General features: G+C 40.5%; 2 protein-coding genes across 4 annotated transcripts in view; one reads left to right on the top strand and one right to left on the bottom strand.

Moving 5' to 3' along the window:
* The window catches only part of SMIM17 (small integral membrane protein 17), a 58,712-nt gene extending 31,971 nt beyond the window's left edge, over nucleotides 1-26,741 (top strand). Inside the window, exon 3 of one of the 2 annotated variants that reach the window (XR_009697870.1) lies at nucleotides 26,712-26,741. The gene's annotated coding sequence lies outside the window, so the exon portion shown is untranslated. Of the gene's footprint in view, nucleotides 1-1,183; nucleotides 1,257-26,711 lie in introns of those variants that run through there. The other variant, XR_009697871.1, reaches the window with a different exon arrangement.
* Nucleotides 9,599-26,761, bottom strand: ZNF471 (zinc finger protein 471). Of its 2 annotated transcripts, none has more exons than XM_061173467.1 (5): nucleotides 26,741-26,761; nucleotides 24,547-24,638; nucleotides 17,124-17,250; nucleotides 14,913-15,008; nucleotides 9,599-12,006 (listed from the first exon to the last, which is right to left on the bottom strand). In XM_061173467.1, the coding sequence occupies exons 2-5, from the start codon at nucleotides 24,577-24,579 to the stop codon at nucleotides 9,986-9,988; spliced, it is 2,277 nt and encodes a 758-aa protein (XP_061029450.1). In that variant the 5' UTR covers nucleotides 24,580-24,638; nucleotides 26,741-26,761; the 3' UTR covers nucleotides 9,599-9,985. The 2 variants fall into 2 exon arrangements, with proteins under 2 accessions (XP_061029450.1, XP_061029451.1); XM_061173468.1 differs by having other exon boundaries at nucleotides 11,973-12,046.
* Between the last annotated feature and the right edge of the window lie 330 nt (nucleotides 26,762-27,091).

The following is a 27,091-nucleotide window of genomic DNA, read 5'->3' as shown; positions in this document are numbered from 1 at the left end:
TGGGTGTTGAATTTTGTCAAAATCTTTTTCTGCATCTATGGAGATGATCATAATGGTTTTTATTCCTTAATTTTTTAATGTTCTGTATCACATTGATTGATTTGCGTATATTGAAGAATCCTTGCATCCCTGGGATAAATTCCACTTGATCATGGTGTATGATCCTTTTAATATGTTTTTGGATTCTGTTTGCTAGTATTTTCTTCAGGATTTTTGCATCTATGTTCATCAGTGATATTGGTCTATAATTTTATTTTTTGTGATATCTTTTTTGGTTTTGGTATCAGGGTGATGTTGGCTTCATAGAATGAACTTGGGAGTGTTCCTCCCTCTGCAATTTTTGGAAGAGTTTGAGAAGGATTGATGTCAGCTGTTCTCTAAATGTTTGATAGAATTCGCCTGTGAAGCCATCTGCTCCTGGATTTTTGTTTGTTGGAAGGTTTTTAATTACAGTTTCAATTTCATTACTTGTGATAGGCCTGTTTATATTTTCTAATTCTTCCTGGTTCAGTCTTGGAAAATTGTACCTTTCCAAGAATTTGTCCACTCCTTCGTAGTTGTCCATTTTATTGGCATATAGTTGTTTGTAGTAGTCTCTTATAATCCTTTGTATTTCTGCAGTGTCAGTTGTGATTTCTCCCTTTTCATTTCTAATTTTATTGATTTGCGTCCTCTCCCTTTCTTTCTTGATGAGTCTGGCTAAGGATTTATCAATTTTGTTTATCTTCTCAAAGAACCAGCTTTTAGTTTTATTGATTTTGCTATTGTTTTCTTCATTTCTATTTATTTCTGCTCTGATCTTTATTTCTTTCCTTCTACTGACTTTGGGTTTTCTTTGTTCTTCTTTCTCCAGTTGCTTTAGGTGTAGGGTTAGATTGTTTATTTGAGATTTTTCTTGTTTCTTGAGGTGAGATTGAATTGCTATAAACTTCCTTCTTAGAACTGCTTTTGCTGCATCCCATAGGTTTTGGGTCGTCATGTTTTCATTGTCATTTGTTTGTATGTATTTTTTAATTTCTTCTTTGATTTCTTCAGTGATCTCTTGGTTATTTAGTAGCGCACTGTTTAGCCTCCATGTATTTGTGTTTTTTACAGTCTTTTTCCTGTAATTGAGTTCCAATCTCATAGCATTGTGGTCAGAAAAGATGCTTGATACGATTTCAATTTTCTTAAATTTTCCAAGGCTTGATTTGTGACCCAAGATGTGATCTATCCTGGAGAATGTTCCATGTGCACTTGAGAAGAAAGTGTGTTCTGCCACTCTCAGTTGGATGTTCTATAAATATCAATTAAATCTATCTAGTCTATTGTGTCATTTAAAGCTTGTGTTTCCTTATTTATTTTCTGTTTGGATGATCTGTCCATTGGTGTAAGTGGGGTATTAAAGTCCCCTACTATTATTGTGTTACTGTCGATTTCCCCTTTTAAAAGCAAATATATGTTATAAAATGTGGTAAATTTCATTATTTAAAAATTTTTAGGTATTATATTTTTATGTTACCAAAATTATTTTTAAAGGTATTGAATATGGGCATTTATTGTATTTTATACCTTTCTGTGTAATTGAAAATCTCATAACAAAAATTTTTTTTAAAACGTGGAAGTTCTTTTTTATGCAGAGGGGTCCTATGCTGCCCTACAACACAGGACAATTCATTGGTCACACTCGGATGAAAAGCATTCTTCATTCATTCATTCATTCATAACTGAAAAATATTTTTCAGCGATTTCTTTTTCTGGAGCCGAACAAATCACAGTGAGATCAAAACAATCATAAGGAATTCTTTTAATAAATCTTATGCCCAAACTTTGTGAAATGATAACATCCACCCCCTTGTCTAAGGACACAAGGGGTCTCAGATGACAATGGATAAAAGCAAGATGGAAAACTGTTCCACATGCTACCATTTGTGTAGAAAGGTGTACTATACAACTTTTTGGAATATTTATGTATATAAAAAAATCCACATAAATATTTGTTTATATATGCATAGAATGTTCTGGAAAGATACCAGGAAACTGTTCAGGGTGGTTGCCTCCAGGGAGAGGAACTTGCTGGCTGTGGGGGAGGGGGAGGATGGGGTAAGATTTTTATTTTTCTTTTACTTTATAAATTGGGGACCATATGGATTACATAAAATAATTTTTTTTAATTAATTAGTTTATTTTTGGCTGCGTTGGGTCTTCGTTGCTGCATGCGGGCTTTGTCTAGTTGCAGCGAGCGGGGGCTACTCTTCATTGTGGTGCACGGGCTTCTCACTGCCGTGGCTTCTCGTTTCGGAGCACCGGCTCTAGGTGCGCAGGCTTCAGTAGTTGTGGCACGCGGGCTGAGTAGTTGTGGCTCATGGGCTCTAGAGGGCAGGCTCAGTAGTTGTGGCACACGGGCTTAGTTGCTCCATGGCATGTGGAATCTTCCCAGACCAGGGCTCAAACCCGTGTCCCCTGCATTGGCAGGCGGATTCTTAACCACTGCACCACCAGGGAAGTCCCATAAAATAATTTTGTAGAGGTCATGCTGTGTGATTGGAACTTGTATTCCACCGAAACAGCAGGTGGATTGCATTAGTGATTACCATGTTTCACTCTTCCCTGTAGCCACACCATTGGGTAGGCCCTTCCTAGGCTACCCCTGGCTTGGCCATGGGGCCTGCTTTGGCCGGTGGGATTAGAAACAAACTTGAAGCTGTGCCTGTGTGTCCCCACTCTCATAAATCCCTGCTCTGTCCATGAGAGCACACCCAGGCAAGATGTGAGTCAGCTGAGCCCTTCTGGACCAGCCAGCCCCCATCCAACCCACAGCTGACCACAGATGCATAACTGAGCCCTTCATGCGTTACAATGGGGTTTCAAGGGCCATGCACCTGCTGTGAGCACACCAAGAGTGAGGGTGCTATGGCGGCCCCCCCTTCACATGCCCCTTAACAGTGGTGCTTCGCCCCTGTGGTGGGCTTGGGCTTCTTCCCCATACACCCCCGGTTGCATGCCTCTTGGGCTGGGAAGTGCAGCTTGGTAGCACAGACCCTCTGTGTCATTCTCTCTCTGTTCTGCCTGCTGCCAACCAGCTGCTGTGCTCTCCTCCGAGCTTCTGAGGCTCCCTTTCTGTCCCAGCTGAAAGGGCTTTGAAGGGGCTTCCCAGGGTGCAGGAACCTTTCCTCTTTCACAGCTCCCTCCTAGGGGCACAGGTCTTGTCCTGCTTCTTCCGGTTTTTTTTTTTTTCTTTCTTTCTTTCTTTCGTCCTACCCTGCTACGTGGTGATATTTCCTGCACTTCTGGTGTCTGAGTTCTTCTGCCAGCATTCAGTAAGTTATGCTATGAGAACTGTTCCACGTGGAGATGTACTTTTGATGTATTTGTGGGAGGAGGTGAGCTCCACGTCCTTCTATTCTCTTCTATTCTGCTATCTTGATTCACCTGCCTCCAGAGCTTTCTTTATCCCAGGAGCTGAGAACACTGTTGGCTCAGTGAATGACCTCACAAACAACAGCCAGGCATAATGCTATTATTACAGTCATCATCAAAAATTCTAAGGGCTACATGCTGTGTGATTTCACTTATGTGACACCCTATAATGTTATATAAGACAGGAAACAAAGCAGTGGTAGCCAGAGGCTGGGGGCAGGAGGAGGAGACTGACTACAAAAGACGTAAGGGAACTCTTGGGCCCTCTACATCTTGGTTGTAGAGGTTACATGCCTGTATGAGTTTGTCAAAGTTAGAATTCTACACCCAAAATGAGTGCGTTTTACTGTACAAACTTTAAAAAACATTTTTTTATTGTAGTATAGTTGCTTTACAATGTTGTGTTCATTTCTGCTATACAGCAAAGTGAGTCAGTTATACATTTACGAATATCCCCTCTTTTTTAGATTCTTTTCCCATATAGGTCATTACAGAGTATCGAGTAGAGTTCCCTGTGCTATACAGTACATCCTTATTAATTATCTGTTTTATATATAGTAGTGTGTATATGTCAATCTCAGTCTCCCAATTTATCCCCCTCTTTCCCCTGGTAACCATAAGTTTGTTTTCTACATCTGTAACTCTATTTCTGTTTTGTAGATAACTTCATTTGTACCCCTTTTTTAGATTCCACATATAAGTGATATCATATGATATTTGTCTTTCTCTGTCTGACCTTACTTCACTCACTATGACAATCTCTAGGTCCATCCATGTTGCTGCAAATAGCATTATTTCATTTCTTTTTTATGGCTGAGTAATATTGCATTGTATATAGTACCACGTCTTCTTTCCTCTGTTGATGGACATTTAGGTTGCTTCCATGTCTTGGCTATTGTGAATAGTGCTGCTATGAACATTGGGGTGCATGTATCATTTTGAATTATAATTTTTTCTGGATATGTGCTCAGGAGTGGGGTTGCTGGATCATATGGTAACTCTATTTTTAGTTTTTTGAGGAACCTCCATACTGTTCTCCTTAGTGGCTGCACCAGTTTACATTCCCACCAACAGTGTAGAGTCCTTTCTCTCCACACCCTCTCCAGCATTTGTTATTTGTAGATTTTAAAATGATGGCCCCTGAATTGACTTCTTGCACCTGGCAAGTTGCTGCTATCTGGAGCTCAGCTTTCCTGGGCTCCTTCATTTATAGGAGGTCAGAAGCAGCCCCCACCCCAGTAAGCCCAGCATCTTAAGAATGGCCATAGGGCTTCCCTGGTGGTGCAGTGGTTAAGAATCCACCTGCCAATGCAGGGGACATGGGTTCGAGCCCTGGTCCGGGAAGATACCACATGCCACGGAGCAACTAAGCCTGTGCGGCACAACTACTGAGCCTGCGCTCTAGAGCCCACAAGCCACAACTACTGAAGCCCGTGTGCCTAGAGCCTGTGCTCCGCAACAAGAGAAGCCACTGCAACGAGGAGCCCGTGCACCACAACAAAGAGTAGGCCCCGCTCACCACAACTAGAGAAAACCCACGCGCAGCAACGAAGACCCAATGCAGCCAAAAATAAATAAATAAAATAAATTTTTTAAAAAATACTTAAAAAAAAAAAAGGAATGGCCATAAAGCACTTTTTACATATAGTGATGCTTTCCCCATGGCACGGATTCAAGGAAAGGCATTTGGCCCTGTCTCACGGAGCCTAATGATAGAGTAAGAGAGAAACTCAGTAATAAGAAAGCAAATTCAGCATCCCCAAGTTTTTCCAGGTCCTTCTTGTGTATCAGGCAAGATCATTTCTGGTCGTTCAATGTCATTTAGTCATCAGGACTTAATAGATTGCATTTGTCTACCCATAAAACTATTGGAAAAGCAATAAGCTGCACAAATTAGCAAATTGAATATGTAATTCCTGATGTGTATACCTATAAATAAATTCAACCCAGCTCAAAATTTTATTCCAACTTCTGAGGCCAAGCACTATTAAAACCCATTCCTGAGGCCATTTTCTAGATTCTGATATGAATGTTGATAAATACTTTGGGGAGTCCTTCATCCATTTCCTAATCTCTTTTCTTATATCAACCTCTAGACCACTTCAGAATCAGACCTTTCTGTCTTTTCTTTATTCCCTTCCTTCCTCCCCCACTTCTTCCTTTCTTGTTTTTAAATCAGTGAAGCCATAATATTGGTAAGCTAAAAGGGAAATTGGTTAACCTTCATCCATGGCTATCTCAGGCAAATGTGAATTAGTTGGTATGTTTTTTGTTTTAAGGTTTCTTAGCGGCTTAGAGTTTCAAAATCTCAAAATTCTCCCACAAGTCCTCATTCCAATAACCAGGATACCAACTGTTCCTAATTAATATCAAACATTCTACTTAAGAGACCTGCCAAAATTGTGAATTAACCTGGCACTGTAGCTCATTCTTTGATATTTAGCAAGCACAGCCTGATAGCTACAAGTCTTTCAACTATGTTACAAAAATGGCTTGTGTTCTACTCCATGCCTTAAAGCAAAAATTTTAAGAAATAAGCCCTTTTTTCTTCTTGCTTTATACTATTCAGTTCCACTATGAACAAGCATCATACATATTTCTTGGACTGGCACTTCTTGTCCTCTTTGAATTCGTCCAAAGCAAAAGCCATCTAGACCACAGCTGATTAGCTGTTTTACAGTTGCTATGAAGGCATATTACTTCCATGGCACAAAATATGATTAGGAGCCTTACACTGCTTTGCTCCATTTCATCCAATAACCTTACTTTAATAATAATTCCACATTTTCTAAGGATCCTTTGCCTAAAACCCACTCAAGGCTACCAATTTCTATATTGGTAGGTTTCCTTGGTTGACAGCAAAAGAACTTAATCTAATTTTAAAATGAAAACAAGGGACTTCCCTGGTGGCACAGTGGTTAAGAATCCGCCTGCCAATGCAGGGGACATGGGTTTGATCCCTGGTCTGGGGAGATCCCACATGCCGCGGAGCAACTAAGCCCATGTGCTACAACTACTGAGCCTGCGCTCTAGAGCCCACGAGCCACAACTACTGAGCCCATGCACCACAACTACTGAAGCCTGCATGCCCTGGAGTCCACGCACCACAACTACTGAGCCCATGTGCCGCCACTACTGAAGCCCTTGTGCCTAGAGCCTTTGCTCTGCAACAAGAGAAGCCACTGCAACGAGAAGCCCGTGTACCACAACAAAGAGTAGCCCCCGCTCGCTGCAACTAGAGAAAGCCAATGCACAGCAACACAGCCAAAAATAAATTAAATAAATAAATAAATAAATAAAATAAAATGAAAACAAAATGCTGGTGGGAAACAACCTAGAAAGAACATGAAACAGGTCAGCTCTAGCAAGCAGAGCAGCAGGAACTCAGGAGCCATCTTAAAATTGTGGCCAAAGGATGACTCATATTCAGCTTCCTCCTGAGTCCCAAGGAGAGAGTATATGATTGGATTAAAGTGAACTGTGTACAGCTGGCAACACAAACAAAACCTCAGCGAATGATATCAGAACAGCCCAACCAACACAGCTGGGGGAAGGAGTCTGTATTTGTGTATGCATGGTTTCTATTTGCATTGTAGACAAAAACAACACATTTCATAATTTTAACTTTAAAAAGTTTATGTGTTTATAACTATGCCATCATATTACATAGTTATTAAAATTACATTCTCAATAAACTACAAAGCATTGTTTTGTGAGCATAGAGATCCACCTCATCCTTTCCAGTGACTGCTTAATAATCTACTGAACTGATTTTCCACAATTAAGTAACCAATTTACTACTGCTGGACATTTAAACCGTTCCAAGTTTTTCACAATTCTGTAATGAATGTGCTTATGCATCTATATTTCTGCACCTGTGCTTTTTGAGAAGATAAATTCCTAGATGTAGAATTGCAGCAGTGATTAATTACATTTTAAATACTGACAGGTCACACCATATTGCCTTCTAAAACGGCTTTCCACCTATTTACCCTCCCAATGTAATATAAAAATATGGTTTCTCACATCTGCAACAGTACTGGATATTATCCATAAAATGTGTGCTGGTTTATGTTGGTGGTGAGGACTTTTAAAATTTCCATTTATCTGATCATTAGCGCAATTAAGATCCTCCTTTATTTGACTGTTTTAATTTCTTCATTTAAGAGTTGCTGTTATACTGTGTATCTCATCTTATCAGACTTTGTCAGACTGTGTATCTTACCTTATCCTTGCTGCTTTCCAACAGCCCTTTTTTAAGAGCTATATGCTTCGTAATATATGGTTAAAATATATCTCAGTCTGTCATGTGCCTTTTAACTTTGAATACAGTGTCTTATACCATGGAAAAGTTTAAATTTTTAAAGAATGCTCAACATCATTAATCATTAGAGAAATGCAAATCAAAACTACAATGAGGTATCATCTCACACCGGTCAGAATGGCCATCATCAAAAAATCTAGAAACAATAAATGCTGGAGAGGGTGTGGAGAAAAGGGAACACTCTTGCACTGTTGGTGGGAATGTAAATTGATACAGCCACTATGGAGAACAGTATGGAGGTTCCTTAAAAAACTAAAAATAGAACTACCATATGACCCAGCAATCCCACTACTGGGCATATACCCTGAGAAAACCATAATTCAGAAAGAGTCATGTACCAAAATATTCATTGCAGCTCTGTTTACAATAGCCAGGACATGGAAGCAACCTAGGTGTCCATCATCGGATGAATGGATAAAGAAGATGTGGCACATATATACAATGGAATATTACTCAGCCATAAAAAGAAATGAAATGGAGGTGTTTGTAATGAGGTGGATGGAGTTAGAGTCTGTCATACAGAGTGAAGTAAGTCAGAAAGAGAAAAACAAATACAGTATGCTAACACATATATATGGAATCTAAGGGAAAAAAAAAAAAAAAAAAAGAGGTCATGAAGAACCTAGTGGCAAGATGGGAACAAAGACACAGACCTACTAGAGAATGGACTTGAGGATATGGGGAGGGGGAGGGGTGAGATGTGACAGGGTGAGAGAGTGTCATGGACATATATACACTACCAAATGTAAAATAGATAACTAGTGGGAAGCAGCCGCATAGCACAGGGAGATCAGCTCGGTGCTTTGTGACCACCTAGAGGGGTGGGATAGGGAGGGTGGGAGGGAGGGAGATGCAAGAGGGAAGAGATATGGCAACATATGTATATGTGTAACTGATTCACTTTGTTGTAAAGCAGAAGCTAGCACACCATTGTAAAGCAATTATACTTCAATAAAGATGTTTAAAAAAAAAAAAAAAAAAAAGTTTAAATTTTTTACATGGTCCTATCACTCTGTCTCTTTTCATGACTTCTGGACTCTGTGTTCTGCTTACGAAAGCCTTCCTGAACTCAAAGGGATAGAAATATTCTACATTCTCTTCTAGAATCTTAATATTGTTTCCTATTACATCTTTAATCATATTGAATGAACTTCTCTGTAAGGGGTGAAATGTGGATCTGACCTTATTTCCAGTTGGATAACTGTCAAGCACCATTTAAGTAATCCATCTCTCCCACTGACACATCAAAAATAATTACTTTTGCAATAAACTAAATTCATGGATATATGATCTTTTTCAAAAATTTCCCTGTGATGCTTTCCTATTTACCATTCGACATGATTTTCAGAACAAGACTGTCAATGTAAAGATATCCTATAGGGATTGTGACCGGAATTGACTGTACAAACATGTTTACAATATTGAAACTTCCATCTAGAAACACAGATCTCCATTTATTCAGAACCTCTATTCTCCTTAACAGAGGTTAATAATTTCCTTCCTATATATAAAACCATGAGTAAATTCATCTATAATTTTTTTCTTCTGGGTTTGATATTAGGGTTGAATTAGCCTCATGAAAGAAGTATTCCAAATACTGCAAAATAATCCATTTCAATTATTTTTTCTACACTCTAGAACAGCTTAATTATGATTCCTTGAAGGTTTAGAATTAATCTGTTAACCCAGGTGTCTTAGAAGAGGGCTACACCATTCAAGTTCTCTGTTTCTTCCATTTTAAATATTAGGAATTTTTATTTTCTGCCTTGAATAAATATAGTCTTACATTCTTCCCAGTAAATTCTAGTTCTTTTGTTCCAGTCTTATCCAGAGTTCTAGACATTTCCTAAAACATATTCTATGTATCAGGTCACACTGAATTTCCTCACCAACAAAGGAACACAGCCTTATTTTGTGGTGATCTCAAGCTTTAAACATACTACTCATGCTAATCCTCATCATCCACATTGTTTCAGTTCCAAAATTGTTATCATCTCCAAGTACATATACTGCTTTCCAGAGTTCACTGTTTAAAAATAACTTTCAAGCAGACTCTGAAGGATACTGAGCTAACATTATGGAGCACTTAGTCTGGGTCAGGCACTGTGCTGAGCACTTTGTATGCATCAAGTAGCTCAAAATTTCATAGCAAGGGTTTTAAGGGAGTCATAAAATTACATTTACATTTTGAAAAGACCACTGTGGCAGTAGTGTGAAGAATGAACTTGAAAGGGACAAAAGAGGATGCAAGGAGACCAGTTATTAGACAATTGGAATAGTCCAGGTGAAATGACAGTGTTTTGGACTAGGGCAACGAGAATGGAAAGATGTGGATGAATTCCAAAAATATTCAGCAGACATATCGACAGGACTTGGTGACACAGAGGGTGAGGAAGAGCTGGGGGCCCGAGATGACTCTACAGCATGAATTTTCTGATGATGAGCAAGGTGCGCATTTTGTCTGAAGACCTTTCTGCATTCCTTACATTCGTAAGATCTCTCTCCAGTGTGGATTCTTCTATGTAGATTAAGGTGTCCAATCTGGCTGAAGGTTTTCCTACATTCCTTACACTGATACGGTTTTTCTCCAGAGTGAATTCTCTGATGAACGGTAAGGGATTGCCGATGGCTAAAGGCTTTACCACACACGCTACATTCATAAGGTTTCTCCCCTGTATGACATCTTTGATGACAAATGAGCGACGATTTTGTTCTGAATGCCTTCTCACACTCAACACATTCATAGGGCCTTTGGCCAGTGTGAAGTCTCCGATGCTGAGAGCGGGATGAGCTATCACTAAAGGCCTTCCCACATTCAGTACATTTATAGGGTTTCTCTCCCGTGTGAACTCTCTGATGTTGAATAAGGCGGGTAGTCTGGCTGAAGGCTTTCCCACATTCAGTACATTCATAAGGTTTCTCTCCGGTATGAATTTTATGATGCTGTGCGAGGTGTGCTCTCTGGTTGAAAGCTTTGCCACATTCCTTACATTCATAAGGTTTCTCTCCAGTATGAATTCTCTGATGAGTAGCCAGCTGTGAACTGATGCTAAAAGCTTTTCCACATTCTTTACATTCATAGGGTTTTTCACCAGTATGAATCCTCAGGTGACTAGCAAGGTGTATGCTCTGCCTAAAGGCTTTCCCACATTCCCTGCATTCATAAGGCTTCTCTCCAGAATGCACTCTTTGGTGCTGAGTGAGTGAGGCATGATGGCTAAAGGCTTTCCCACAGATATCACATTCGTACGGTTTCTCTCCTGTGTGAATTCTCTGATGGACAGTCAGGGATGAGCCATAGCTGAAGGTTTTTCCACACACATTACATTTGTAGGGTTTCTCTCCAGTATGAATTCTCCTATGCTGAATAAGTCCTATGTGATCACTGAAGGCTTTCCCACAGTCGATGCAGTCAAAGGGTTTCTCCCCAGTGTGATAATACCTCCAGTGACGGATAAGGGATGTGTTCTGCCTAAAGGCTTTCCCACATTCAATACATACATAGGGTCTTTTGCCAGTGTGACATCTCTGATGTCGTGCAAAGGATGAGCCATCACTGAAGGCCTTTCCACATTCCTTACATTTATAGGGCTTCTCTCCAGTATGAATTCTCTGATGCTGAGCAAGGTGTGCAGGCTGGCTGAAGGCTTTTCTACACTCCTTACATTTATATGGTTTTTCTCCAGTATGAATTCTTTGATGTTGAATAAGGTGAACATTTTGGCTGAAGGCTTTCCTACATTCCTTACATTCAAACAGTTTCTCTCCAGTATGTATTCTGTGGTGCTGGGCAAGGTGTTGACTCTGGTTGAAGGCTTTCCCACATTCCTTACACTCATACGGTTTCTCTCCAGTATGAATTCTCTGATGAACAGTAAGGGATGAGCTCTGGGTGAAGGTCTTCTCACATTCATCACATTTAAAAAGTTTCTTTCCTGCATAGACTTTCTTGTGTTTTATTACCATGGAATTTTTGGAAAAGCTATTTTTATCTGACTTGTGATTATAAATATTCTCTTCTATATTGTCTAGTGGGACAAATTTCCCAGATTTGTTATATTTGTGGTCTATTTCCACTGTAAGGGTTTCTTTATGAGTGATTGTTTCTTGCCTGATAAATGTCTCTTGGCTTAACAACTGCCTCTCAAAAAGATCTTCACATTTCCAATCTTCTCCAAAAGTGGGACATTCAAGTCCATAGCTTATAATTCTCTCCATTAATACATCATCACACACAAACTGCTTCAGAGGTAATTCTTGTGTCTCATATACAGATTCCCAATCTGAAAGATTCAAAAAAGCAAATGTTTCCTTTATCATGGGCTATAACAAAGGAAACATTTAACACAGAAAAGGTGAATTGAAAATAATGAATTCCACAAAATGTATGATACACAGGCGTGTCAACTGAACAAATATGCAAGCAGACCCCAGAAAATGAGACCTCATAGAGGAACATGGAAAAGGTGATTTAGAAAATTAAATGTAGGGTAACAAAGTCCTGAAGTAGTAATGCAACGGTAATAATATGTTATGCCTATATTAACATAACAGACTATAAATGAAACTCTTCCTCTATTCTTTCCCACTTCTGGGAGACTTGCATATATAGCTAGGCTAACTTTGTTTAAAAACCAATATCATCACATAACTACTGCTGCTCAAAAATCTCTGTAGATTCCCAGAAATCACAAATACCTTGTGCTTTGTGACTTCCCTTGGGATTTAGGTAAAATCCTAGAGTCATCTCTTCATAATCAGAAAATAGTGTCCCTATGAACCATTTCCATGTGTCTTAATACAGTAAACTCTCTTCACTTCTCATAGATCCCTGAACTTCAGGCTGCATATTAAGCGATTTTTCCATTCACCTTCTCACTTTCACCAGGAAAAGTGGAAAGTAGGAAAAGTGTCACATCTTAATAGGGTTTTGCCATGTGTCTTTTTGTAGAAACTAGTCTTACAGCGATATGTGGGTTGGTATCACTATTATTAATCACGTTCTTATTTCTTGCCACATAAGTACCTGTCTTGCCTTGTGAGCTAGAATATAAGCTTTGGGGAGGGACTAGATGAGCCTTACGCACTACTACTAAGTCACTTAACATGCATCACAGAAACTCAGGCATATATAAGAAATTCTCGATAAATCTATAAAGAAGAAATTTGTATTGAAGAGGTGACACTAAGAGAAAACTTTAGGGGAGAGGTGATATCAAGAAAGGGCAAAGGAGAAAGTGCTTTCCTTTCCCATCTTGTCCAGAGCAAATTATGGACTAATCCAATGCTCCCTAAATAGTTTTCTATTACATGTCAAGCATTAGGAACACTAGAGTGATTAGACAGTTATTCTTGAGAAGTACAGAAAGTGATTAGGAAGAAAAGGCCAACAAAGGAAGTAATCTGAGAAGAAGAAAATATGGAATATCAAATGCGAACCCATGTGGTAAAAAAGTAAAATTGGTACAAAAGTTCAGAGATGGGAAGGATCAAATCTACCAGAGAAGTTAAGAAAGACTCTGAGATGTTAACAAGCTTCCTACCCCAGGTCATCTGTGGTATCAGGAACACTCAAGCTTCAAGAATTCTAGAACTGAGGCCATAAGAGTTCAGTGAACCAATCACCTACAGTTTTTCTTACATAGATGGGCCGAGGCGAGCAATACTAGAAAGAGAAAAACAGAAACCTGACGGCATCATCTACTCCTCCCTCAAATTCTTTGTCTGTGAAGGCTGCCTTCATCTCCAGCCTCCCATGGAGAGTCGTAGTTGTCCCTTATCTTTTTGGCTTTTCTCAACACAGATGCTGAGATATCTTAGTCACTGAATTATACTTACATCTATACTGTGACTCAAGTCCCAGCAGATTTACAGGCTTCTTTATCCCCTTTCCCTCATCCTCCATCTATTCTTCACATGGCCAATTATTACCTCTTATCAGGAAAGTTCCTCTTTCTCTTTTCCTATTTAAAGCAGATGGTAGCTTCCTACATAACCAAAGTATAAAGTGTGTCTAAGCACAGCTTATTTCCCTCCTAATATTTGGGTATTTGGAGGATCCTGGAAGTCTAGGGTCCAAATCACCTCCAAATGTAAAGATCAAATACTGTTATAGAAGTGAAAGGAGAATTTCATATAGGCATAATTATCACGTGTGATCCCAATATTCCCTTGTGTTTGTGAACTTTCGGTTCATTGGGGGAGGCAGAAAATAAGCATGTACACCAGAAAAAAGTTAATTATAGGCTCTCCTAAGTGTTACAAAGAAAATAAACAGTGGCTTAGTAGAGAGTAATTGGGTTGGAAAAGGGAAAAGTTCACTATACAATGTGGTTAGGGACGGCCTCCAGTGAGATGATTTTTGAGCTCTGGCCTGATAGCCAAGCATGGACAGAGAGCTGACAGAGGAGTCTTCTAGGCAGAGAAAATAGGAAATTCAAAAGCCTGAGTCAGTAAAGAGCTTGGTGAATTCAGAAAAGGTGACCAGTGGGATAGAGCAGTGCTTTTCAACTGTATGTCAGGCACTCATTGATAATGACATTTGTAAGACACATGGCACTGCTTATGATCCAGAGGCAACCAGACTTGGAACTCAGACTGCTGCTAGCCCCATGTGGTCTTCCAAGCTTAGAGACTCAGGATCTTGGCATACCTGTAACAAACTTGGAACATACCTGTATACCTTACATAGTTTAAAAAACTCTGGGCTAAAGTATAGTGAAAAAACTAAAAAGTGATAGAAGATAGGGTTGGAGAAGTAGGAAGGAGCTGGTTACATAGGGGCTGGTAGGGTTTGGATTTTTCCTATTTGCAACAGGAAAGCAAAAAAAGATTTAAGCAGCAGGGTACGTTATGATTTTAGGTAGCATCTAATTTTAGAGTTAAGCAAAGATTAAGAAGGAGAGAAGCTTATATAAGTCTGTATGGCAAAAGAAAAGAGAATGGGAAGGAGCTGGATAAAGATTTTTGCAAAATGAGTTATTAGAGAGAAGAGAGTCAAGTAGAAGAGAAGATATTTGGGGAGCCCATGCTAAGTAGTCAGGTTTCAGTTTTCTCCCAGGCTTGAGTCAAGGCATGACTCAAGGCTTGAGAAGTTTCTAAGAGCATAAGAAAGCAGGAAGTATCACCTTGGAAAATGGCTGAGCCATTACCTAGAAAGAATTCCCCTATCTGGTTCTTCCACACTCACCTGGGAATGGGGTTCTTCTCATCTCACTCTTCATCTCCCAAGGCTCTTTCCCTTGCTCCAATAAGGAGATGACATATGGCTTAGAGATACAAAGTCCTGCATACAAAAATCGATATGAAAATTGGCCATGTTTTGGGCATTTCAGCTGGTTCCTTAATTCTGATGGAATGACATTACAGGAATGAATAGATCAAGGGGTGACAGACTATATAAAGCTTTTGGCATAGTTTAGTGGGACTGCCAACAGTCAATTCTATAAAAGTTAAACCATTTTCTAAGGGGCCGGGGCAGAAATTCAGCCCAGCATTTTCGGAGGATCATCAGACAGCAGTAAGTGAGGTAATACAAAGGGCCCCTAGAGGACAGGGGGTTCGACCCCTGGTCAGGGAACTAAGATCCCACATGCTGCGGGGCAACTAAGCCCGCTCACCACAACTACTGAGCTTGTAAACCTCAACTAGAGAGGCTGCATGCCACAAACTACAGAGCCCATGCGCTCTGGAACCCACATGCCACAACTACAGAGCCCATACACCCTGGAGCCTGCGTGCCACAACTAGAGAGAGAAAACCCACACGCCACAACTAGAGTGAAGCCCGTGCACTGCAACGAAGAGCCCACACGCCTCAACGAAGATCCCACGTGCCACAACTAAGACCTGACGCAGCCAAAAATAAATAAAATAAATAATCAAATAATAAATCTTTTTTTAAAAAAAGGGGGCCCCTAGAGACAGTTTGGAGTTTGAGTCAGGTTAACTGCCTGATTAAAAAAAAAAAAAAAAAAAATCAATATTCTTCAGAAGAATATAACAGAATCCAGAGTTTCTACAATGCATTATTTACAGTGTCCAGGATAAAATCCAAAATTACTACATAAAAGGAAGAAAAAATGAATCAGACTCAGAAAAAAAGACAATTAATGGAGACCTAACCTGTGATAACACAGGACTGATAACACAGAATCAGTAGACTAGGATTTTAAAACAGTTAAAATATCTATATTCAAGAATGTAAAGGAAAATATGCTTGAAATTTCTCAGCAGCGAAATAGAAATTATAAAAAAGAACCAAGTAAAAAGTCTAGAATTGAAAAATACAGTATCTGAAATACAAAAATTCTCTAGATGGGCTTAACAAGACATTGAAGAAGACATGGAAGGAATCAGTGAACTTGAAGACACAACAATAGAACTTATCTAATAAATCAATAGAAAAAATTAGTTGAAGAAATAATGGCCAAAAATTTCTCAAATTTGGTGAAAGACATATTTAGTTTCAAGAAGTTCAGTGAACCACAAGCAGGTTAAAAGGGGCCTCTAGGCTGAAGCCCACGCACCTAGAGCCCGTGCTCTGCAACAAGAGAAGCTGCCGCAGTGAGAAGACCGGGCACTGCAACGAAGAGTAGCCCCCGCTCGCCGCAGCTAGAGAAAGCCCAAGCGCAGCAACAAAGATCCAATGCCGCCAAAGATAAACAAATAAATAAATAAATAAATGTAAAAAAAAAAGGGGGGCCTCTAGGAACTTTGCTGGTGGTCCAGTGGTTAAGACTCCGCCCTTCCAATGCAGGGGGTGTGGGTTCAATCCCCGGTTGGGGAACTAGGATCCCTCATGCCATGCAGCACAGCCAAAAAAATAGTAATATAATAAAAAATGAAGATAAAACACCCTCCTAGGGGAAAATGAGGGAAAAAAAGGGGGGGGGGCTCTAGACAACAGAAAGCTAATCCAGCCAATGGTGGGCCCCAGGGCTGAGAAGGGTCTATTTTAGTTTCCCTAAGAACATCTGAAGCAATTTTCATAGTTTGTGCCTCGCTAGTTCATTTATTGCAAGTTAATAAAAATATACAGATTTTAAAGCAATAGTCTGAATTTTTAACAATCCAGTTATACTCTTTGTGAACTTTGTTACGGTGGTAACAATACCATAGGACAGAGGAAACAAGGCAGCACAGGAGACCAGTGAGAGTCACATCACATCCTGTTCCCAACTGACTAAAGGGCACACTCATGAAGTATCTGATACACACCAAATTCACTTATTAAATCTGAAATTTTCATCAGTTCCTGAATATCCTCTTTATTTCCCAGATTCAATTCTGACCTACACACAGTAAAAAAAAAAAGTTTTAATAATTAAAAAAAAAACAAAAAAAACCATAAAGAGTCCCTAAGGGTAATTCTGAACTATGAGAGGGGAAAAAATCCTCACCCACTGATACCAGGCTCTGATAGTTCTCCAGCATCATACTCCTGTATAAACTCTTCTGAGCAGGGTTCAGCCATTCCCATTCCTCCTGGGAAAAGTCTATTGCTACATCCTTGAATGTCAACAAGTCCTGAAATGACACAAAGACATTCTTGATCAACCAATGCTCATGTCCACACATGACTTCGAGTTCAAGTGTTAAGCTGTCCCTACTTTATGTGAGAAATAGCCCTTAGAGAAAAAAAAAAAAACTTAAACATATAATATTAAACGCTAACCTAAAATAGTACTTATTGAACTAAAATGCTAACCTAAAATGCTAAACTGCATTGTATATGATGGTGCTAATCCATTTCTCAGCATGGGGAAATATGGACAGGTGGCCACAGGGCAGTAAACAAGGGCTTCAAGTAAGGACGTATACCTGTGGTTGAACCTTCAAAAACAGCAAAAAAAGAATATCTAAGTTGATATTTTGTAAATGGTACTCTATGGGATCCTAGTGTTTCAGGGGAAAGAAGCATTGAACTGACATGGCTGGGGTTTTTTTCTTACATAATAAAAAAATATATTTAGAATGCAATTTTTTTGTGCTGTACCATTAAGAATTAATTAGCATGCCAGGCCATACCAGAGTGACCTGGATAGCAATATGAGAAATCACCCAGCATAAGACTACAACACATCCAACTTGTGTGCTGAATCTGAGTATAACAAACCAATATATACTTAGACAATATCAAAATGAAATAATTATAATTTTTAGTTTCATAAAGACTTAATGTCCAGTTACCATCACCATCAGGTTGAGACAAATTTTTTTTCTTTTTTTTTTTAATTGAGGTATAGTTGATTTACAATAAGTTTCAGGTGTACAACATAGTGATTCACAATTTTTAAAGGTTATACTCCATTTGTAGTTATTATAAAATACTGGCTATATTTCCCTGTGTTGTACAATATATCCTCGTGGCTTATTATTTTTTTTTAAACATCTTTATTGAAGTATAATTGCTTTACAATGGTGTGTTAGTTTCTGCTTTATAACAAAGTGAATCAGTTATATATATACATATGTTCCCATATCTCTTCCCTCTTGCATCTCCCTCCCTCCCACCCTCCCCATCCCACCCCTCTAGGTGGTCACAAAGCACCGAGCTGATCTCCCTGTGCTATGCGGCTGCTTCCCACTAGCTATCTATTGTACATTTGGTAGTGTATATATGTCCATGACACTCTCTCACCCTGTCACATCTCACCCCTCCCCCTCCCCATATCCTCAAGTCCATTCTCTAGTAGGTCTGTGTCTTTATTCCCTTCTTGCCACTAGGTTCTTCATGGCCTTTTTTTTTTTTTCCCTTAGATTCCATATATATGTGTTAGCATACTGTATTTGTTTTTCTCTTTCTGACTTACTTCACTATGTAGGACAGACTCTAACTCCATCCACCTCATTACAAATACCTCCATTTCATTTCTTTTTATGGCTGAGTAATATTCCATTGTATATATGTGCCACATCTTCTTTATCCATTCATCCGATGATGGACACTTAGGTTGCTTTCATGTCCTGGCTATTGTAAATAGAGCTGCAATGAACATTTTGGTACATAACTCTTTTTGAATTATGGTTTTCTCAGGGTATATGCCCAGTAGTGGGATTGCTGGGTCGTATGGTAGTTCTATTTGTAGTTTTTTAAGGAACCTCCATACTGTTCTCCATAGTGGCTGTATCAATTTACATTCCCACCAACAGTGCAAGAGTGTTCCCTTTCCTCCACACCCTCTCCAGCATTTATTGTTTCTAGATTTTTTGATGATGGCCAATCTGACCGGTGTGAGATGATATCTCATTGTAGTTTTGATTTGCATTTCTCTAATGATTAATGATGTTGAGCATTCTTTCATGTGTCTGTTGGCAATCTGTATATCTTCTTTGGAGAAATGTCTATTTAGGTCTTCTGCCCATTTTTGGATTGGGTTGTTCGTTTTTTTGTTATTGAGCTGCATGAGCTGCTTGTAAATCTTGGAGATTAATCCTTTGTCAGTTGCTTCATTTGCAAATATTTTCTCCCATTCTGAGGGTTGTCTTTTGGTCTTGTTTATGGTTTCCTTTGCTGTGCAAAAGCTTTTAAGTTTCATTAGGTCCCATTTGTTTATTTGTGTTTTTATTTCCATTTCTCTAGGAGCTGGGTCAAAAAGGATCTTGCTGTGATTTATGTCATAGAGTGTTCTGCCTATGTTTTCCTCTAAGAGTTTGATAGTGTCTGGCCTTACACTTAGGTCTTTAATCCATTTTGAGTTTATTTTTGTGTATGGTGTCAGGGAGTGTTCTAATTTCATACTTTTGCATGTACCTGTCCAATTTTCCCAGCACCACTTATTGAAGAGGCTGTCTTTTCTCCACTGTATATGCTTGCCTCCTTTATCAAAGATAAGGTGACCATATGTGCATGGGTTTATCTCTGGGCTTTCTATCCTGTTCCATTGATCTATATTTCTGTTTTTGTGCCAGTACCAAACTGTCTTGATTACTGTAGCTTTGTAATATAGTCTGAAGTCAGGGAGCCTGATTCCTCCAGCTCCATTTTTCGTTCTCAAGATTGCTTTGGCTATTCGGGGTCTTTTGTGTTTCCATACAAATTGTGAAATTTTTTGTTCTAGTTCTGTGAAAAATGCCAGTGGTAGTTTGATAGGGATTGCATTGAATCTGTAGATTGCTTTGGGTAGTAGAGTCATTTTCACAATGTTGATTCTTCCAATCCAAGAACATGGTATATCTCTCCATCTATTTGTATCATCTTTAATTTCTTTCATCAGTGTCCTATAATTTTCTGCATACAGGTCTTTTGTCTCCTTAGGTAGGTTTATTCCTAGATATTTTATTCTTTTTGTTGCAATGGTAAACGGGAGTGTTTTCTTAATTTCACTTTCAGATTTTTCGTCATTAGTGTATAGAAATGCAAGAGATTTCTGTGCATTAATTTTGTATCCTGCTACTTTACCAAATTCATTGATTAGCTCTAGTAGTTTTCTGGTAGCATCTTTAGGATTCTCTATGTATAGTATCATGTCATCTGCAAACAGTGACAGTTTTACTTTTTCTTTTCTGATTTGGATTCCTTTTATTTCTTTTTCTTCTCTGATTGCTGTGGCTAACACTTCCAAAACTATGTTGAATAACAGTGGTGAGAGTGGGCAACCTTGTCTTGTTCCTGATCTTAGTGGAAATGGTTTCAGTTTTTCACCATTGAGGACAATGTTGGCTGTGGGTTTGTCATATATGGCCTTTATTATGTTGAGGAAAGTTCCCTCTATGCCTACTTTCTGCAGGGCTTTTATCATAAATGGGTGTTGAATTTTGTCAAAAGCTTTCTCTGCATCTATTGAGATGATCATATGGTTTTTCTCCTTCAATTTGTTAATATGGTGTATCACGTTGATTGATTTGCGTATATTGAAGAATCCTTGCATTCCTGGGATAAACCCCACTTGATCATGGTGTATGATCCTTTTAATGTGCTGTTGGATTCTGTTTGCTAGTATTTTGTTGAGGATTTTTGCATCTATGTTCATCAGTGATATTGGCCTGTAGTTTTCTTTCTTTGTGACATCTTTGTCTGGTTTTGGTATCAGGGTGATGGTGGCCTCGTAGAATGAGTTTGGGAGTGTTCCTCCCTCTGCAATATTTTGGAAGAGTTTGAGAAGGATAGGTGTTAGCTCTTCTCTAAATGTTTGATAGAATTCGCCTGTGAAGCCATCTGGTCCTGGGCTTTTGTGTGTTGGAAGATTTTTAATCGCAGTTTCAATTTCAGTGCTTGTGATTGGTCTGTTCATATTTTCTATTTCTTCCTGGTTCAGTCTCGGCAGGTTGTGCATTTCTAAGAATCTGTCCATTTCTTCCAGGTTGTCCATTTTATTGGCATAGAGTTGCTTGTAGTAATCTCTCATGATCGTTTGTATTTCTGCAGTGTCAGTGGTTACGTCTCCTTTTTCATTTCTAATTCTATTGATTTGAGTCTTCTCCTTTTTTCTCTTGATGAGTCTGGCTAATGGTTTATCAATTTTGTTTATCTTCTCAAAGAACCAGCATTTAGTTTTATTGATCTTTGCTATTGTTTCCTTCATTTCTTTTTCATTTATTTCTGATCTGATCTTTATGATTTCTTTCCGTCTGCTAGCTTTGGGGTTTTTTTGTTCTTCTTTCTCTAATTGCTTCAGGTGCAAGGTTAGGTTGTTTATTCGAGATGTTTCCTATTTCTTGAGGTAGGCTTGTATTGCTATAAACTTCCCTCTTAGCACTGCTTTTGCTGCGTCCCATAGGTTTTGGGTCGTCGTGTCTCCATTGTCATTTGTTTCTAGGTATTTTTTGATTTCCCCTTTGAGGCTTATTTATTTTATACATAGTAGTTTGTATCTCTTAATTCCGTACCCCTATCTTGCCCCTCCCCCCAGTAACCACTAGTTTGTTCTCTATATCTGTGAGGTTGTGACAAATTTTTTTAAGTATTACGGGCATTTCATCTTCACATTTATTTCCACTGAAAATAAAAATCTTTGTAATGCTCAGTGTTGTCATTTGCAGCAACATGGATGGAACTAGAGGGTATTATGCTAAGTGAAATAAGTCAGACAAAGAAAGACAAATACTGTATGATCTCACTTATATGTGGAATCTAAAAAACAAAACAGAAACAGACTTTGTATAGATACAAAGAGCAAACTGGTAGTTGCCAGAGAAGAGGGGAGTACAGTATGGAAAAGTGGAACAAAAAAGAGTAAACTTACAGTGCAGAAACCTGACAAATACTACCTCAACCAGGTAATCAAGGTATAGTAATAAGTCATGTTGATAGTATGAACCCTTGATATATGATGAAAATGGAACTCTGTGATCTTCCTTCTAAAAACACATTACTCCAGTCTAACCAGGAAAAAAACATCAGGTTTGAGAGATGTTCTGCAAAATACCAGAGAACCTCTCAAAACTGACAAGGTCATATAAAAGAAGGAAGGTATGAGAAACTGTCACAGACAAGGAGACAGAAATACCTAGAAGATAGAACTACTAAATGTAATGTGGTATCCTGGATAGGATCCTGGAACAGAAAAAGGATATTAAGTAAAAACTAAGGAAATCTGAACAAAGAATGGACTTTACTTAATAATAATATATCAATATTGGTTCATTAATTTTAACAAATGTCCCATACTAATGTAAGATGTTAGAAACAGGGGAAGCTGAGTGTGATGCATATGGATGCTCCCTGCTATCAGCAAATTTTCTATTATTAAAAAAAAGTTTATTTTAAAAAATCTATTTTAAAAAAGTAAATCCTATAGGGAGTTCCCTGCTTGCCTAATGGTTAGGATTCCAGGCTTTCACTGCATGGCCTGGGTTCAATCGCTGGTGGAAGAACTGAGATCCCGCAAGCCACACAGCGCAGCCAAAAAAAAAGTAAACCCTATCAAAAGGAAGACATCAAAGCTTTAAATTATCTCTAAGATTTTTAAATATACAAAATCCAGCACTTAACTCAAAATAATGAGGCACATAAGACAAAATCAAGAGGAAAATAAAAACTCACAGAGGGACTTCCCTGGTGGTGCAGTGGTTAAGAGTCTGCCTGCCAATGCAGGAGACACGGGTTCGAGCCCTGGTCTGGGAAGATCCCACACGCCGTGAAGCAACTAAGCCCGTGCGCCACAACTACTGAGCCTGCGCGTCTGGAGCCTGTGCTCCACAACAAGAGAAGCCACCGCAACGAGAAGCCCGAGCACCGCAAGGAAGAGTAGCCCCCGCTCGCGGCAACTAGGGAAGGCCCGCACGCAGCAACGAAGACCCAACACAGCCAAAAATAAATTAATTAATTAATTTTAAAAAAAAGAAATACAAATAAAATTGAATGTAGTCTAGCAACAGAATCAAATATGTACAGGAATTTAGTGTGAGATAAAGGTGGCATTCCAAATCAATGTGAAAGAGATGAATTATTCAATAAATGGGTCAACTGGACAGGCAACTGGGGAAAAAAAATGAACCTCTGCCTCACTTATCATGATAGGTTAAACACTTAATGTAACAATTTAATGTAAAAGTTTAATTTGAGCCTTACCCTCATAGAAAAATCATAAAAATCAAGTCTAAACTTATCAGAATCTTAACTATGAAGGGTAAAACAAATCTTTTAGAAGAAAAATAGGAGAATATCTATATGCCCTAGGGGTAGATAAAGATCTCCTACACAGGACACACAAACAAAGCACTAGCTATGACGGGAAAAAAAGTGTCTGTGTATGCATAGAAACAGAATATCCCTGAATGAAATAACAGAAGCTGAGAATAGTTATTGTCTCCTCTTTTTTTTTCCGGGATCTTAGTTCCCCGACCAGGGATGGAACCCGGGCCCCTGCAGTGAAAGCGCTGAGTCCTAACCACTGGACCGCCAGGGAATTCACAGTTTCTGTCTCTTAAGAGAAGAACTGAGAGGCAAGAGAAAGGTTTTACATCTTGAATTTTGTACTATGCACATATAACACCAGTTAAAATTTTTTTTAATTTGCAAAAATTAAATAGGATAAGATTTTTTAGGTGAACAAATGAGGCTGGGAATTTGTACATTAAAAATAAAGAAAAATGTTTAAGAATTTAAGGATATAATCAGAAATTTGGACAAAATTCAGCTAGAGGGATGATTCCTGATGCATTCTAAGGACAGGAGAGGGCTATCCGATGCACATTTAATTTGGAACCCAACTCACTGATACTGAGACACCTTTATTCCATATAACAGAAACCAAATCTTTTCACAAGTGTCAACACTGAATTTAAAATGAAGTGGTGGGGCTTCCCTGGTGGCGCAATGGTTAAGAATCCACCTGCCAATGCAGGGGACACAGGTTTGAGCCCTGGTCCGGGAAGATCCCACATGCCGTGAAGCAACTAAGCCCGTGCGCCACAACTACTGAGCCTGCGCTCTAGAGCCTACAAGCCACAACTACTAAACCCACGTGCCACAACTACTGAAGCCTACACACCTAGAGCCCATGCTCTGCAACAAGAGAAGCCACCGCAATGAGAAGCCCACGCACTGCAACAAAGAGTAGCCCCTGCTCGCCGCAACTAGAGAAAGCCTGCACACAGCAATGAAGACCCAATGCAGCCAAAAATAAATTACTTAAATAAATAAATTTTAAAAAATAAATAAATAAAATGAAGTGGGAAGAAGAGGGGGCTCTATGCCTCATCACACTCAGTTTTATTTACCCATTAGGCAGTCTGAGTTAAGGACAGTGCTCTCTGGGAGAAGTGGGAACCAGGCCCTTAGATAAGACTGTTAATCAGGGAATTTTCAAAAGGAAAGCAGCTCTACAAAGTCCTAAACAGTAAGACTGCCTTTCAAGAAGGAGAAATGAAATAACTAACCTGAGGTATGGCTTTCACTACTTCAACTGCCATTTTCGCCTTCTTTTCCTGGCTTTTCTCTTGGAGAACAGCACTGTCCTGGAAGGGTAAGGCTGGAGGGAGAAAAAGGAGAGTGAAAAGATGAGGGCTTTGCACTCCCAGAATCACCAGCCTAAAAACTCTATCTTCTCCTTCTTCCTCCCAGCCTTCTTTGCTTCCACTGCCCACATAACTGGGAGATTATGGGCAACCGATGGCAGTTGAGGGGTATAACTTATAACTCTGTTTCTCTTATGCTCAAGGTCCTAAATTTAATCTTTTTTCTAAAAGTTGCTTTCCCATTCTTTGGTCTTATTATGAATAAAAATAATGAGATGTGCTAGGTACTCTGCATAGATTATCTTCTCTCACTTTATTTTAAAAATGATCCCATGAAATAGCTGTTTCCTCTATTTTATATTTTGTAGGTAAAGGTGGACTCTTTCCCTTCCTGCGTCCCTGCTTCATGCTTTGATACAGTCTTCAGTTTGAAAATCTGACTCCTAAATGCCACCAGAGGCCAGGGTTATCCACCTTCTCCTGCCAAAGCCCCAGGGGCTTTGCTTTCCTTTCACCCTGGGACAGTGGATCCTTTAGCACCCAATTCTGCCACCTTCACTCTCATCTCTGTCTTCAAGCCCTCGGTTTCCCCTCCTTTTTGTCACCCAGAACTGAGGGTGTCTCCTGCTTCAGGCAGGAGCTCCAGTCACCCCACCTCTTGCTTCTCACTGGAACTCTTGCACTGGGAGCAGGAAATTCTACTCCAGGATCCTTATCCTGGCAACACACAATTCCATAAAGCAACACACACAAAGAAGCCAAAGCTATCAACCTTCCAAGTAGTCTCTCCACACACACCACAGTCACACAGGGCCAGTTACAACCATACAGGGTAACACACAGACACTGGCACAAGACCTCACATACCTCCTGATCACACAGAGGACACAATCACAAGCACCCAACGGAAGGCACATCATAGGCAGTCACATATATCACAGTCTGAGAGGCCATGGGTACAAACACACATGGTGATACACAAACATCACACATATACCCCCAATCTTATGCTCTCACACACACCCATGGCTCACTGCCCCTCATCTCTGTCTCACTCACACCCACACTCTCCGCAACCTCACAGAAGCTATATGCGCAAGCCTTGTGGTGACAATCCATGGTTCACAGTCTCTCTCCTACTCACTTTGGTGTCACACACAACACATCACTAGTTTTCCTCTCTCTCTCTCTCACACATACATTCTTAATGGTCTCTTTCAGAGACACATGGATTTCTCACACACATAGATACACAGACACTGCAATTGCTACCTCTCTCACACACACACAATACACACCGGGGTCTCCCTCACACTCGGACACACACGGACTGTCATACAACCTCACACGCCGGACACACACACTCCAGTCTCACACGCTCACACCAACATGCTCTCGGTCTCTCACACACACACACCCACCCCCACGATCTCTCCCTCTCAGCCTCTCCTGGGGCCCCACACACTTGCTGACCTCTCACACTCGGGCACACCCGTTTCCCTCACACACACCAACATGCTCTCGGTGTCTCACACTCACAGTCAGGTCTCTCTCTCTCTCACGCACACACCCGCCCCCACGATCTCTCCCTCTCAGCCTCTCCTGGGGCCCCACACACTTGCTGACCTCTCACACGGGCACACCCGTTTCCCTTACACACACCAACATGCTCTCGGTCTCTCACACTCACAGTCAGGTCTCTTTCTCTCACGCACACACCCGCCCTCACGATCTCTCCCTCTCAGTCTCTCCCGGGGCCCCACACCTGCTGACCTCTTACACACAGGCACACCCGTTTCTCTCACACCCACACCTACACACTCCGCTCGCACTCTCTCTGGACTTTTCACAGTCCAGTCTTGTCTCTCCACACACACCGCTCCAGCCGCCCCACAGCCCCGAACCCGGTTCGAGCCGCGGCCTCGGCGCACCCGCGCGGGCCTCTGGGAAATGTAGTCGGTCCGGGAGCGACGGCGCAGCGGCGCCCAGGCCGGGGCTTCGCTGCCGGGTCCGAGCCGCCCGCCTCGCCTGCCCTGCCCCGCCCCGCCCTCGGGCTTGGACACCCGACCACCCAAAACAACCCACAGGCCTCCCCCCGGAAGCCAGCCGCACTCACCCGAAGGACTTCGGAGCCAACGCCCGGGAACAGAGTGCGCAGGCGCCGAATCTCCCAGGTGGGCGGAATAAGGGGAGGGGTTAGACTCGAGGGGCGTGGGACGGGGCGTGGTTTAACGGAGAGGGGGCGTGTTCTTAGGCTGTTGAGAATGGGAGGCGGAACCTTAGCGTCAGAGCGGGAGTGCCTGCGCAGGTATGTGACTACGCTCGAGGGGCTTGGCCCAGGGTTTCAGCAGAGAGACTACGATCGGGGGTCGAGGCCCAGGATTTCAGGGGCGTGGCGTGGCTGGGTGCGAGTGTGCGCAGGCCCGTAGAATGCGCACTCGCCCCTCCCTCGCCTGGAGACCAGAAG

The sequence above is a fragment of the Eubalaena glacialis genome, chromosome 18 (genome assembly GCF_028564815.1).
Source record: "Eubalaena glacialis isolate mEubGla1 chromosome 18, mEubGla1.1.hap2.+ XY, whole genome shotgun sequence".
Classification (NCBI taxonomy): Eukaryota; Metazoa; Chordata; class Mammalia; order Artiodactyla; family Balaenidae; genus Eubalaena; species Eubalaena glacialis.
The sequence above is the reverse complement of the archived record's forward strand: the minus strand, read 5'-3'. Positions and strand labels throughout refer to the sequence as shown.

Bases quoted from the DNA above. Each gene is read 5' to 3' on its own strand.
- ZNF471 (XM_061173467.1), bottom strand. From the start codon at position 24,579: ATGGCAGTTGAAGTAGTGAAAGCCATACCTCAG. The intron at 15,009-17,123 runs GTGAGGATTTTT...TTTTGTATGCAG, and splicing joins TCAGAGCCTGGTATCAGTGG to GACTTTGTATCTCTAAGCCA. The intron at 12,007-14,912 runs GTGAGTGTGGAA...TGAATCTTTCAG, and splicing joins GAGAAGAACCCCATTCCCAG to ATTGGGAATCTGTATATGAG.